Consider the following 13,950-nt stretch of genomic DNA (forward strand, 5'->3'; position numbering starts at 1 on the left):
GTATGCCTTAAATTATCTTACAAGCTTTTGAAAGAGCTGTCCTATTACTTGTAGGCTTGTGGAGAAACCTGCTATTCTTAGTTGGATATATTATCAATGACGTGGTAGTGTGGCTGTGTGAGGATAGGTAACTTGCTTTGGCTAATTGTAGAAGTATGTGGTGTGTGTTCTATGGCTCTTGTACTCTGCAATAATATCCTGGTGCTCAAGGTAGAACTTTGAATGTTCTCATCCTTGTGAGTCCTGGCGTACAGGTGACAGGGGAATACCCTTAAGGAAGGGTAACATCACATATTATGTTACTATTATATCATACACTGTTTCCTTCCCATGTCAGGCTATAGAATTGAGTAAGCTGTACTTTGTATGTGCTACGACTAAGGAGAAATTGGTCATGATTGAAGGTTAAGAATACTGATAGCACTTTCTGGTGTGCTAATTCACATGGACAAATTGTCTAGGGACGGATGTGACCGAGAGGAGAACAGTTTGGAGGCATGCATTTTTTCACTACACATTCAGTGCATTTTGGAAAAAAACCCAAACAAACCAGAAATAATAATCCTTTCGTCTTGACTGACAGAATGGAGTGACTACTGGTTGATTTAATCTGTGAATGTTTACAGGGTAGATCGTGCAAATCTAAAGATAATACTAAAAAAAAATATTGTTGCTGAATTGCAAACCTGTGTTACTTAGTATTGATATTAATGAGTATTTTAATGTTAGCAATGTAATTAATGTAGTGTGATACATTTCTTGGCAAAAATAAGTTTCTAATGGATGGCTTTTTGATTTAGCAAATAAAGGTCTAGGAAGCTTGAATAGTTAGAAATGGAACTTAAGCAAACTGGGACAGAAGAGTGCTCTGTATTGTGAGTGTCTTTTTCCTTAAAATATGTGGCTGAGCATTGTGGTAAGTTCATCAGTGGGAAGCTGGATATTGAAAATACTTTCGCTGGTACGGTATGCTGCTGTCGTCATTGTTCCTTGGTTTAAATCAAATGCTGTGGCATCATTATTCAGTAGGCTAGACAAGGTGACTGCCTCTTTAGACCTTAGAATCTGTGAATCTCTCTGCTCACAGCAGACTGTTCTTGCAGATGTCTTGCAAAAGATGACTGCTGCCATCCTGCTTATATCCTCTGATAGCAGTAAAGTCTCTTACAGTGCTAATGCAAAACATGTGAAGTCCTGTCAGGTACCCAGGAAAACTTCAGCTGGCATTCCTGTGGCTTCTGGTTTTTATAAGCTTGTTCATCTGCTTTATCTTCTGAAAGAGAAATTTGTGTTCCAAATTAGTTTTAAAACAGAAGCTTTACAGGTTGTTGCTTTTCAGTTTGATTCATCAAGTTACCTCTTACTTGTGATAGACTTCTTACTAGTGTGGTACAACAATTACAACTTATGACAAACTTAATTTGTATTTGCACTTTCCTACCTATTGCAGAAAAACAGCAACAATACAGAATACGGCATTAATATTTATGGAATTCATGCTAATAGCTCTCTTAACAGTTTTTCTTGTTGTATTTCGGTGTTTGAGAAGCTACCATTAGGTGAGGTAATGTTTCAGAAATGGCTTTTTAACTTTTTGACTTCTCAAATGGCCATATGGCAATCAGAATTTGAGGGAGGAAAGAGGAAAGTGTCAGAGCTGGAGCACTGAAGCAGTGCCTTGCATCCTCTAATTTGGATCCTCACTGGGTGGGAAGGGAAGTGGAATGATTTTTCTTAGCATTGCAAAGAGTACAGAAAACTATTTGTGTTCTCTTTTTTTGATTGTTACTGAGTTTGATGACACAGCATGGGTATGTATCAACTTGATTTTTTTTAACCTATACAGATGAAGAATCCTCAGTACTGGTAGCTTTTCTGAATGTCCAAGTTAGTTTGCTTGTCTTTTTTGAAGCTAAAATGCTTGTTGGATACAATGCCTACCTTTTTTTAGGTATAGTTAAAATACCTCAGGGGCAGGTGCATGCCTGTTACACTTGGGCATGATACAGCTTGAATACTTAGGAATTCGGTTGGAGAAGCTGTGGGAAGAACAGCTTCTCTTTCAAAGGATCTGCTGCACTATGACCTTTTTTGACTTTCCCATGAATTGCACTATGGCTGGGTCTTCTGTACGTCCCTTTCCCTTCTACTTCCCCTTGTTCTTGGCTGAATACGTGTCACGCTGCTGACTTGCATACTGTGCAAAATAGGGGATCTAAGAGGATCTTTATGCTGACCCGCACTAAATACAGGTGTGTGTGTTTGCAAAGTGAGAACTGTAGCCTGTGTACTTCAGATAGATTTTTGAGGTTTTAATCACAGTGCTTTTCCTCCACTGGCACTGTTTTTTTGGTTTTTTTTTTTTCCCCTCCTACTTATATACTCAGATTTCTGAAAATTTAGGACTGTTCGAAGTGTGTTTGAAAGGGGAGATGTGACTGTTTGAACTTCAATGCTGAGTATAGCATGACTTGTCCTGTTGTCTGGCCTGAGCCTGGAACAAGGTGTTTGAGTGCTGCCACGTAGTAAATTACGAAGCGTGAAGATCACTGGAAGGATTGTGGTCGTTTGTCAATTAAGTATTTGATTTTGGTTTTGTTTTTTGTGGTTTTTTTCGATCCAGAAGAGTTTTTGAAAATATTGGAAAGAAACTTGCACACAAAGACTTATTTCACGTTCATGAGTGGAAGAAAATAAGACACATGTTCTGATAGCAGCTGGTGTGTTTGCATAGGCAAGGCTCTATCACTAAGTGTTTTACTAGCTTTCTGCCCTGTCGCTCTTGGGATGTGCTAAGTCTGACTGTGCCCAGTTAACTCCACTTCTAAAGAGCCAATGCTCTGTAAATTCACACCATAGCATGCTATGTAGCCAAGCCCTAAAATGTTCCAAATACCACATACCATGAACTTGGATGAATACATATTGCTTAAGTATTTATTGCCTGAAACCTTAAAAGCAGTTCCTGGAAGGGACTGCATGCAAAGGTACTAAAAAAGAAAAAAAAAAAAATCGGTAAGATACTGGTAGGATTTGTGAATTAAAAAACCTAAGTAGTGCCATGGCAGTTATACACATGAATGCATCTCGGATTTTTTTACAGAAATTCTTTTTCTGCTCTGCTAAATCAATCTGGTTTTACATTTAACTTAAGTGCCAGAACATATAGTGATCGCAGAGTAGTGCTGTCCGGTTACATTAATGCTGTTTGTTGTACCTCCCTAGAAAACGGACAAGCACATATAGAAGTTGGCTTTCATGCCCATGATTCAAAATCAGGCAGTATTTTGCTTCTGTGAGCACAAAGAAGAAAGTATGTAGGTTTTTGGAAGAGCCCAGTGTGCTGCTTGATGGCTGGTGTGCTGTGCTGCTATACCTCTTGTGGGCAAACGTGCTGTTGCAGGTTCTGTGACGTAGGGGTGTGCAGCTCTGTGTGAAGGAGAGAAGGAACTTGGCGGGAAAGCAAGGGGGACAACAACAACAGGAAAGCTGTAATTTGGGCACATAATGAAGGTGAAAATCCTGCTGGTTTTTTCTTCCCCTTCTGCAAAGTATGCATGAGATAGTGATAGTAAGCATGGTGGCAGTGCAGACAATAAATGAGAATCCTATATGGTTTGAGCCAAACTGATGGATACAGGTCTTTTCCTTTAAAGTGCTGGATCTCTTCTTGTAGGGAGTGAAAAGATCTTGCCACCCACGGGTAGTACCTGGTAGATCCAGGCTGTGTAGAGCGCAGAGCTTAATTACTCCTCACGCAGAGTGTGTGTGGGATTTTTTCCCCACCCTGTCCCTATCAACCAGGCGTGAAAGCGTTTGGTATTTACTGCAGCGAGTATCATATTCAAGTTCCTCTTTGCTTTTTTTTTTTGCAGTCACTTTGATATTCTTTTGCTTGTTAATAAGGTGCCATGTACCATGGGAATTTCATCATGCATTTAATAGCTCTTTGGTAGCTGCAACAAATTAAAAAAAAAAAAAAAAAGTACAGTCAACTTTACATCTATTAACTTGTAGTTTTATTGTTGTCATAAAATCATTTGGGATCCTCTGCGTGCACAGCTAAACACGTATTACACAACACACTTCCATCACCTGATAAATGGCTGTTTTGTTTGACAGATGATGTCTCAGGCTGAGGGCCAGCAGAGAGACTTGATCAGGAGCATAGAATGCCTTCCTGTCTCCGGTCACCTTACATCCTTGGATCAAGACCTATTAATGCTCAAAGCAACTTCCATGGCAACCATGAACTGCTTAAATGACTGTTTCCATATTCTCCAGTTACAACATGCTTCTCAACAAAAGGGATCCTTACCAGCAGGTGGGTATAGATGCTCACAAAGAGCAGAACTCTATTACAAATACGAATCCTTTCTTTCTTGCAAAAATGCTTCTTCCAGTAAATCAAGTTTCACATGAACAGAGAAAACTGCTGGCTGCCTGGTTTCTTATGAGTTTTTCCAGAGTCTGACTTGCTGGTGTTGGCTAGAACTTCATGCATGTTGTATACGGTTTTTATCGTTTATTCTATCAAGAATTCTGTGGCAGCAGCTTCATAAATACAACATCTAACTGTTGTGGAGCATCTCACAACAGAATGAAGTACATAAGGCACCACAACAAGAGGACTGCCTGTGGGATGTAAGTGGCCGCTCAGGAACGGTAATAGCAGAGGGGGAACTTTATGGGATTGAAGATTCTAGGATATGTGGTGTCCAGTACAGCTCTGTCAAATGTCATGCTTTCCTGACTGTTTTTAAGCACTAAATACCTATTATAAGAATTTATATGTGTGTAGCTTTCACTTCTAGTTAAGCATTAAAATACAAAGCTCTACATTTGCACAGGTTATTATTAATACTGTTTATATATCAGTATTCTTACTTTGAGTTAACATCCTAGTATAAAACATGGGCTAAGATAACAGTTGCATTCCATTCTGAGGCCAGAACAGACTTGTAAGCAAATGCAAATTGGTTAAAGGTAAAAAAACCCAAAATGATAAAAACCCCTCTCTTTTCATAAACAACCAACGCCCCCAACAAACAAACAAACAAAACCCCCAAGGACCTCAAACCCTGCTGCTGATGGGTGTGGAATAACACGTGTTGAGCCACCAGACAAATATGTTGCTACAACTGCACAATTGATCACTTCTGTGCAAGCAGGGGCTCACCAGAATTGTTCCACCCGATTTGTGTGCAGTGTATGGAACTGAATGTGTTCTTTCCTGTTTGTATATTCTTTTGCATCTTATTGTGTTTTTTTTTTTTTTTTTATGTGTTTACTTCATGGCTCTTTTGTGAGCAAAAAGTTTTTGAGGATTCTCAAATGCTTCTCTTACACATCAGATACGGTAGATATGCTAAGTATGTAATGAAGTACACTCATAAACTGAAAGATAAGGTTATTCCTATCATATTTGTGGTACTTATTTTGTCAGTGCATATTATTCCAGAACTGTAATTAGTTTAGCTTCTGAGATGAAAAAATATGTTGTATAAGAGTATTAAAACTATAAAAAAGTTTGTGATTCTTAAATCACCACAGGAGTTAAAAGAGAATGTGTGAATAGGAGTTAACTTTTTTTGCTGCATTTCAGTTCAAAATTTCATTTTAAAAATGAAAAACTGGATGGCACCTCCTGGAATCTTTGTCTGAACTCCAAAGTTACTCACACTGAAAGAATTCTTCCTATTCCAATAGTGAATTTTTTAAACTATTGATGCACTGTGGGAGATGCACATCAGAATTCTTTTTGTTCTGGCATTTTCATGTGTGTGCTACTAAGGTGTTTTTTTGATCCATTACTATATCTGGGTGAATAAGAAGGGTCCAATGAGCACCACTGTAATAACTTGCAAAGAAGGCAGGAGTGTTTTTGATGAGTGTTTTTGTGGTTTTTAATTTTTGAAATGGTGCAGGGAAAAGCTCAATTCATCTGTCTGGTGTTCAGGTGGTTTGTGCCTGTTAATGGCTGAATCTAGAAACATTCCTTGAAGATTTCCAAATCTTGAAGATTTATGGGGATATCCTAGAGACTGGAGGGAGAGGGGAGGAACAGCAGACTGGATGATGGATTACTGGGACTAGAGTTAAAAACAGACCATCAAAAGAACGTATACACCTTTCTACAGCCTTCCACTCTCCTGGTAGCATGGCCTTTCTAGAGAGATTGTAATATGTTTCTTCCTTTCAAGAATTTTCCTGACTCAGGAGGGGTACTTCTGATTCAACTGGTGGGGTCTTTTTAGTAGGCTTCAGAAGTTCATATAGAAAAGAAAATGGTTGTGGCTTAATTCAAACGCTGCAGGAGACATTTCTATATTTAAGTGTAGGGAAACATAAAATGATGTAGGAAAAAAAATCTTGCATACAAACTGTTCTAGCTAATGAAATATAGGCAAACACTATGTATTTTTTCTAGGATCATAAAGGCAGGTCAGCATCCTTCAGCTAGGTATGAGTGAGTTGCAGCAAGAAATGATGATGAAGAGGAGAGTTGTCTAACAGAACATAAATTTAAACATCTAGTGGGAAAAAAGTATTTTTGAGTCTGTTGAAGTGGTGCTTGAGTGCTAAGAATGTGTTGGGCAAGTGCTTGTTAGGCTTAAAAAACGATTAGAAATTATGTAAGAGTGCCAGTTTACTACAAATTGTTAGGAGTAAAAAAAAAACCAAACCCAGGCAAAAAACAGAATAGTGAAAACACTGCCCCAACTGCATCAAGGTGTACCATAAAATCTCAAACTTCAAGATGAACAGGAAAGTTGCAACTACTAACTTTTCCTAAATTAAAGTCAAAAGTGGTGAAATGTACTGGATTTTAAAAAGGGGGAAGAAAAAAAAAAGTACTTGTTGTTCCAATTCACCTTTATGATGACAATTTGCAGCTCTTGAAGAAAAATGTTGGAAGTGAAGACTATAGACTCTGAGAGGTTTGTAGCAGAGGGGAAGTGCTGACAACTGTGTAAAACAAACAAACAAAAAACCAACCCCAAAACCAAAACAAAAAAACAACCAAACAAAAAATAAATGGGGTGAAGACTTTTACAGGAGGAGGAGATTACAAGTAAAGAGAATAGCTTGTGCCTACCCAAAATATAGTCGAGAGCAGATCTGAATACGATCTTCTAGTGGAACAGAAGTATTAAGGTGGTACCCTGTCCACTCAGATTAAAACATGACTGGTAGCTCAAATCACTTAAAAAAACCCTCTTAGAATGTAATGTAATGAATTAATGAGTATAGACTTGAAAATAAACTACCTTGCTGCGGAAGGAGTTGTCTTGTCCCATTTAGTAAAGCTGGACTTTTTTCCTGCCCCAGTATTTTCCTAGTGGAAGTGCAGCTGTTTACCTGAATTAAGCTTACTCTGCCTGTTGTGGTTGCGGATGTGACCTAGTTCCAGGTAACAGAGGTCTGGAAATGAAGGATTGTGTATCATATAGGAAGAGACTGCAGACACCTCAGTGTAGGTTCCTAAGCACAGGAAACCACTGTGTGATGGTAGAAATTTGAGTTTCCTAATAACTTCTGTGCTTGCAACCCAGCCAAGAAGGTTTGTCAGTTTGTGTATTCTTCAGTAAAAACTGATTGGAGTCACCTGTACATTTATTAGCCTTTGAAAAAGAATGGAACATTTGTATTATTAATGAGGAACCCGATCTGTTCTGATAAATTAGCTGGGAGTAACTAGAGATGCTGGAATCATCAAGTGGGTAATAGCTTTCCAAGCCCTGCAGCTTTTTTTTTTTCTTTAGCACCTATTATTTATTCAACAGCGTGTGCTTACCGCCTTTGCAGTTGAGAAAAGACAAGTACCCTCTCCAGAGAAAAACCTGTTAACAAAACTTTTTCTGCTTTAGGTCTTTTTAGTCTAGAACTGAGTTGGGTTTGAGAAGCTGAGAAGTGGTGGGCTGCTTTTTTTTTTTCTTCTTCTTTTTTCTTTTTTTCTTCTCTCCTCCTTTTAAAGAAGATTGTAAGGGTCACTTAACATTCCCGTGATACTGGGTTCTTCCTGCAGTGTCTGGTTACACCTTTCATGACACCAACTAGTTTCTCCAGTCCAGGTTGCATGTATTACAGCTCGCCAATCGGAGTGTTTGTGCTAATGATCAGTGAAGGTGGTGTCTCATTGCACCACCTTTGTTTAGTGGCTGCTGAAGGGATTGGCTGCGGGAGGAATTGGCTGCTTTCAGCTTATTCCTTCGAAGATAGCTCTTTTGTGAAAACTGCTATTTACCGACCTTCCAGAGGATGAGCAAGTTTCAGCGCAAACTTCCTTTTGCTTCAGGAACGGCTATCAGTTGGTTGGAACCGAAGATATCTCTGGCAAACCACTTCAAAAATGGAGCGGCTCAGAATTTCCCAGCCGAGATAAACAAGCCAGCATCTGTCAGAGAAGAGCAGTCCATTGCAGAGCCCTGCCAGCTAACAAGGGTAAGGTAATGTGAACATCCTCTTTCTGTGGGGAATTATTTTGAGGAGTATCTGTAAATGTTTCAATCCTATTATGTGACAATGATTTAATGACAGTTCTTCTCACACTCTTTGAGTAGCCATGTTGGAGGAGGAGTGAGTACAGTTGCACTAAATGAAACTTTCTACCTTTTTCATAAATTTTTGCTGCTTTCTGCAACTAGCTGTCAAGTGGAGGGAGCCAACTGGGATGGTAATGCAAGGTGTTGAAATAGGCAGTATTCCCTTGCGTTTTGATCTAAAACAAGTGGATACTGAAGTGCAGAAAACCTAACTGGAATTCACAACACTCTCAAAATAGGCCCAAGAACTGCCGAAGCAGACAAAAGAAAAAATTGCTGGTCTGCAGCTATGAAATCTCCCCATCTTTCATTTCTAGCCCTTGCTGTTTATGTTTTTCTTAATCTGAGCAACTCTCATCACTTAACTTCAAGATGGCTTAATGTATTTGAAACACAGATACAGTCTGTATCATTGTAACTGTCAAAATTTATTTGAAATGCAAAATACTGAAGTAAAAACTAGCAGGGATTATGATAAAGCTAAGCTGGAAAGTCATAATTACATTCTTTTTATACTAGTTGGTTTCACGCAGTTTGGATGAGACTATCATTGTGAAAAGATAATGTGCTGTTGTATGTCTGCAACAGCACTGTGCTATCTTAGAGCAAAATTGAAACCGAAAAGGTTTTTATTCAGTTGCTATAGCTTATACATCTTTTTAAATGGATCAGAGTAGTTGCTACTAAGTTAAAAAAAGAAAATGAAACAATCCAGAAGCTTTCAAATAAATCACTTAATTCCTTCCTTCTTCTAATAATTAAGCAAGTTTATAGTTCAAGGGCTTAATGTATTTGGGATATGACTAGTCTTATCACTCCCCTTAGATATTTTCAGCTCCCTTATTTATGATAGCAGAACAACAGAGCATCCTTGGAAAGGAGTCACTTGTGCGATACTGCAGTCAGGGTTTGAGCTCTGTGTGCAGGCTCAGCCCCCTGCTTTTGGTGGTTGGGTGTTCATAAACTTAAACGTGAGCAAGGGCAGCTGCTCCAGCCGAAAGGGCTTTGCTTAGGCAGACGCATATTGCTGCCCTCCTGTGGCATTTGGTGCTTCTCCCCCTTGCATCTGCCCCCCTCCAGCTGTTTGCCCCAGGAGGAGGATGCTCGGAGCCCTAGCAGTACCACCATCTCTTCTGCCTGAAGCATTCCACTTTTGGCTTGCGGGGTGGCGGTCATTCAAACGGTGCTTGCGGGGTGGTGATTGTTAAAATGGTGCTGATTTAATTTCTGCTAGTCTGACTGGGTGCTGTGGTTAGATTAACAGACAACCAGCGCGTGGTGTGTATGTGTGGTTTTGTTGCTGTTTTTATAAAACTGCTCCGAGTCACTTTTCCTTTTTCCTTTAGCGTTACGCGTTGGCACTAGCAGCAGCATTGGTAATGCTTGTGAAGACTAGTCTGTAGATACGTTAATTGCTTGTCATCAGGCATGACAGCAAGCAAGTAACTAGGATCTACCATGTGCTACAGCCTTTGGAGTAATGATGGCAACAGTGGAAAGCCTTGAGTAGTGTGGAGGTGGAGGGGTGTTATTGAGGTGGTTGGAATTTCTGCTAGCTTTCGCTTCACTGTTTTTATGTATGTGTTAGAAGTTTGCCATTCTGTTAGCTTACAAAACTTACAGGAAAACAGGTCATATTTGGTTTTAAGCTTTTTTTTTTTTTTTTTTTCCCCTGGCCCGTGTTGCAAATGGTGAGAAATCTAAGCCTGACTCCTCTAGATGAAATCTGCCCTGAGTTATCTTAATGTCCCTTTAAATTCTTCAGCTGTTGTTTATCCTGGGGATAGATTCCATTGTGTAGCTCTTTCCAGGGGTTTATTTAGTCTTTTTTTCATACACAGACAGTTAAATACAGTATGGAGTACTTTCTGGATATTGTCTGGCCAGTCACATTTTTGAGCTGATGTTTATGGCTCTTATCCCAGGAACCTGAAGAAATAAATCCAGATGAGGAGCTGGAGGATATCTGTGATGATAAAGAAGATGATCTAGGAGCGGTGGAAGAACAGCGCAGTGTTATCTTGCATCTCTTGTCTCAGCTGAAACTTGGCATGGACTTAACAAGAGTAAGTAACTGAAGCAGGAAGACTGGCTGCAGTGAAAGTGAAGTGCCATTTTAAATTCGACTCCTATATTGAACAATAACGAGTTTAATATGAAATTGTGGTCTGTGGCAAGTTCAGGTCCCAAGATCTGATGTCCCAGTTTGAGGCAGGTTTTAAGTGAAATGTGCTGAAGGAGTGGATTTTCTTTAATGCAACTGGCCATATCTTTTCTGTCACATTCTCTTTGTGTTTTCTGCTATGGTTTTTGTTGGCTTTCCTGTAATGACCTGTTTTCTTTGTATTGTATTTGCACCTTACTCTTTTCCATGCTGCTTTTCTGCAGCCTTCTCATATTTTTGTCTTTCTGCTTTCCTTCAGTGATCTTTTTTTCTCATTTGATAATGCTTTTACATGCAACTTGCATAACCCTACACCTGTATTCATGCTGCTTCTGAAAAGTTCTTTTGGCTCCTCATGATCTGTCCTTGAGACATCTGTTTACATCTCTGTCCTATTGTCATTTCTGTGTTTGCTCACAGCTATAGCAAGCAGGAAAAAAGTTATACTGGAGAGAATTGGATTTGGCACTTCAGTGCAGATCTCAAAAGCAAGCAGCTTTGAAAAAATAACAGTCAGTTGCTACTAGATGACTTGGGCAGCAAATCTGGGAAAATCAGGCTGCTACCAGCTTATGTTCAATTGACTCCTGTAAAGACTTCTTGCCATAAGCACTAGACACTTTTAAAGAGAAAACGGATTTTACTGTGGCATGGAATGAGGAAAGCACTCTTTTTCTCGGAATTATGGATTATAATTATTTTTTTCAAACTATGTTTTTTGAGCTCTAGCTACTTGGCCACTAGAAACACTTGTATTGTGAAGCTTACATTTCACAATTTGGGGAAAAAAAAAAGGTAATGTGAACAGGCCCTGCTGCCTGGGGGCCAAACTTAAACCCCTGCTGCTTAATCAGGGATTTATGAAGTCATTATTTAACTTACATTGAAGATTAGATTTTGTCCATCTCTTTCTCTTAGTTGGAGTAAATTGACAAGTGTCTCCCAGTTGTGACTTGGCTGTATGTGTAGAATTGTCTTTGGTTCAGAGAAGGCAAAGCATTGAAATGCAAGAAGCCTGACTTCAAAAACAGGTAGTGAAGTTGTTAGAACTGCGCTTAGCTATCGGGATACTGAAGTGAAAAAGCAACTTTAATATTCCGGGTTGCTGTTGCAACACCATGTGTATTCAGCTGAACTTGTATATCTATTGAGTCTCATGTCTGTGTTCTACTTCTCTGAATGCAGCTGATTTAAACAGGCGGTCTTGATCTCACGGGTGAAACACCCTGTGTGCTCTTTCCAACAATTAGTTACGTGAGGTTGGTTGACACTACATGGAAGGAAAGACTGAAGATACCCACAGCCTCTTACTCTACAGTGTTGCTCTTGGCCCAGCAAAGGACAGGACTGCTGTTTTTCATAGTGGTGAATGTAACTGGGAAAGTATAAGGTCTTCTGCTCAGATGTACAGGATCAACCTATACTATGTTATTCTTCATGAACACTTGTACTAGTTGCTGTGGTGCAAGAGACTCTGCAGGCTCTCAAGAGCACTGGCATAGCTTCCCTGCTTTTCTCTCCGTTAGACAAAACCTTTCCTAACCTCTGCTCTGAACCTTCCTTGCTGTAGTTTGAGCTCCTTCCTGCTTGTTTTCTCCTCCACAGACATGTGGGACACATTCTTTTTGCAGCTGTATTATGTTTTATGAGGGGTGCTCGGTCCCTTTCAACCTCTTTAGTCCTAATAGTGCTTATTGGGCTTTTTTCTCCTTGAGAATTGCTTTTCTGGGACCTCTGATCACTGTGTTTTGCTCACATCTCAGAAAAGCAACAAGAAGGTTCAGTCTGAAAGTGTGTTGTCCGAAACAGGCTGGAATCCCCCACCTGAGAACTTCCTGTATAAAAATGCCTGTCTCTTTGTTTTACTTACTAGAGGTTTCTGGGTTTTCTTTTATTTCAGGTGGTTCTTCCCACTTTTATTTTGGAGAAGCGATCGTTGTTGGAGATGTATGCGGACTTCATGTCCCACCCAGATCTCTTCATTGCAATCACAAATGGCACTACCCCTGAGGAGAGAATGATCCGCTTTGTGGAGTATTATCTCACTTCATTTCACGAAGGTCGCAAAGGAGCTATCGCAAAGAAACCATACAACCCAATCATTGGGGAAACGTTTCACTGCTCCTGGAGGATGCCCAAGAGCGACGTAGCCGCTGATGTTGGCAGTAACTTCTCTGTTCACTCCCCTTCAGAACAAGTAACTCTGTCTAAAGATATAGAAGGCCAAACAGAGCTGGACTACTATACAGTAAAATTTGTAGCCGAGCAAGTGTCCCACCATCCTCCTGTCTCAGGGTTTTACGCTGAATGTGTAGAGAGAAAGATGTGTGTCAATGCCCATGTCTGGACAAAAAGTAAATTCTTAGGAATGTCGATAGGCGTGACAATGATTGGTGAGGGTAAGTGTAACTTCTGTCCTTTATTCATTTGACAAGGTTGTGAAAATATTTGTTTGGTAGGAAATTTGATGTTACGTTCCTCTGGCAGAAACACAGGTGAATACTGCTTGGTATTTTTGTTTGAAAGGCGTTAAAAAAAAAAAATCCACTTGCAGAAGATGTCAATGGGTTTTCAGATTATTTTTTCCTGTACTTCTGGTTTTTCTCTAATCTCTGTGAACAGCAAGCCTTAATGTACAATTATTCAGTGATTTCTTACTTTATTTTTACTGTTTACAAAGTAGAGAAGATACTACAAGTTCTCATTATAAACAGCAAGTTTTTGTATGGGGGGGGAGGGAACCCAGATACGTTTATGCTTTGCCAAAAATGAGGATTATATTTGGAAATACAATTTCAACTTGTAAACCAAAGGGCAGTTACTGTGATGTAAACTGATCTTTATGCATGTTTCCAAAGCATCGGGCAAATTAATTGGCATCAGACATTTATTAAGTAGAAGTGGTTTTGCATTTGCATGCATTGCACTTACTGTATCTTACTATGCAAGTTTTAATTTTCTTTAACTAGAGAAACTGGATCCTTTAGGGACAGAGAAGGGTAACAGCCCTTCAACTGTAATTTCCCTTTAGTACTAGTACTTACTGCAAGAGGTGAGACAGCATCTCCCATTCTGTGTCCCCTGTGTGTACTGCCCAGTAACTGGGGATTCCAGGCACTTGCATATAAACTACATACTGGACAAGGGAATGAGCGTGGCAGGGGATGTGGAAGGCACATCTCAGTGCTTTGGCAGTACCAGGTAGTTTCTAAAGTTAATGTCTCCTCTAGGGCATTTCTC

At 39.7% G+C, this 13,950-nt stretch overlaps 1 protein-coding gene across 1 annotated transcript in view; it reads left to right on the top strand.

The window, feature by feature from the left end:
* Window positions 1-13,950, top strand: part of OSBPL11 (oxysterol binding protein like 11) — a 42,812-nt gene that overhangs the window by 20,183 nt on the left and 8,679 nt on the right. The window contains exons 6-9 of the mRNA XM_086464995.1: window positions 4,123-4,324; window positions 8,300-8,445; window positions 10,472-10,612; window positions 12,611-13,109. Coding sequence (XP_086321121.1) covers window positions 4,123-4,324; window positions 8,300-8,445; window positions 10,472-10,612; window positions 12,611-13,109 — 988 coding nt within the window. The remainder of the gene's footprint in view (window positions 1-4,122; window positions 4,325-8,299; window positions 8,446-10,471; window positions 10,613-12,610; window positions 13,110-13,950) is intronic.

The sequence above is a fragment of the Leptosomus discolor genome, chromosome 5, assembly GCF_034619465.1.
Source record: "Leptosomus discolor isolate bLepDis1 chromosome 5, bLepDis1.hap2, whole genome shotgun sequence".
Classification (NCBI taxonomy): domain Eukaryota; kingdom Metazoa; phylum Chordata; class Aves; order Leptosomiformes; family Leptosomidae; genus Leptosomus; species Leptosomus discolor.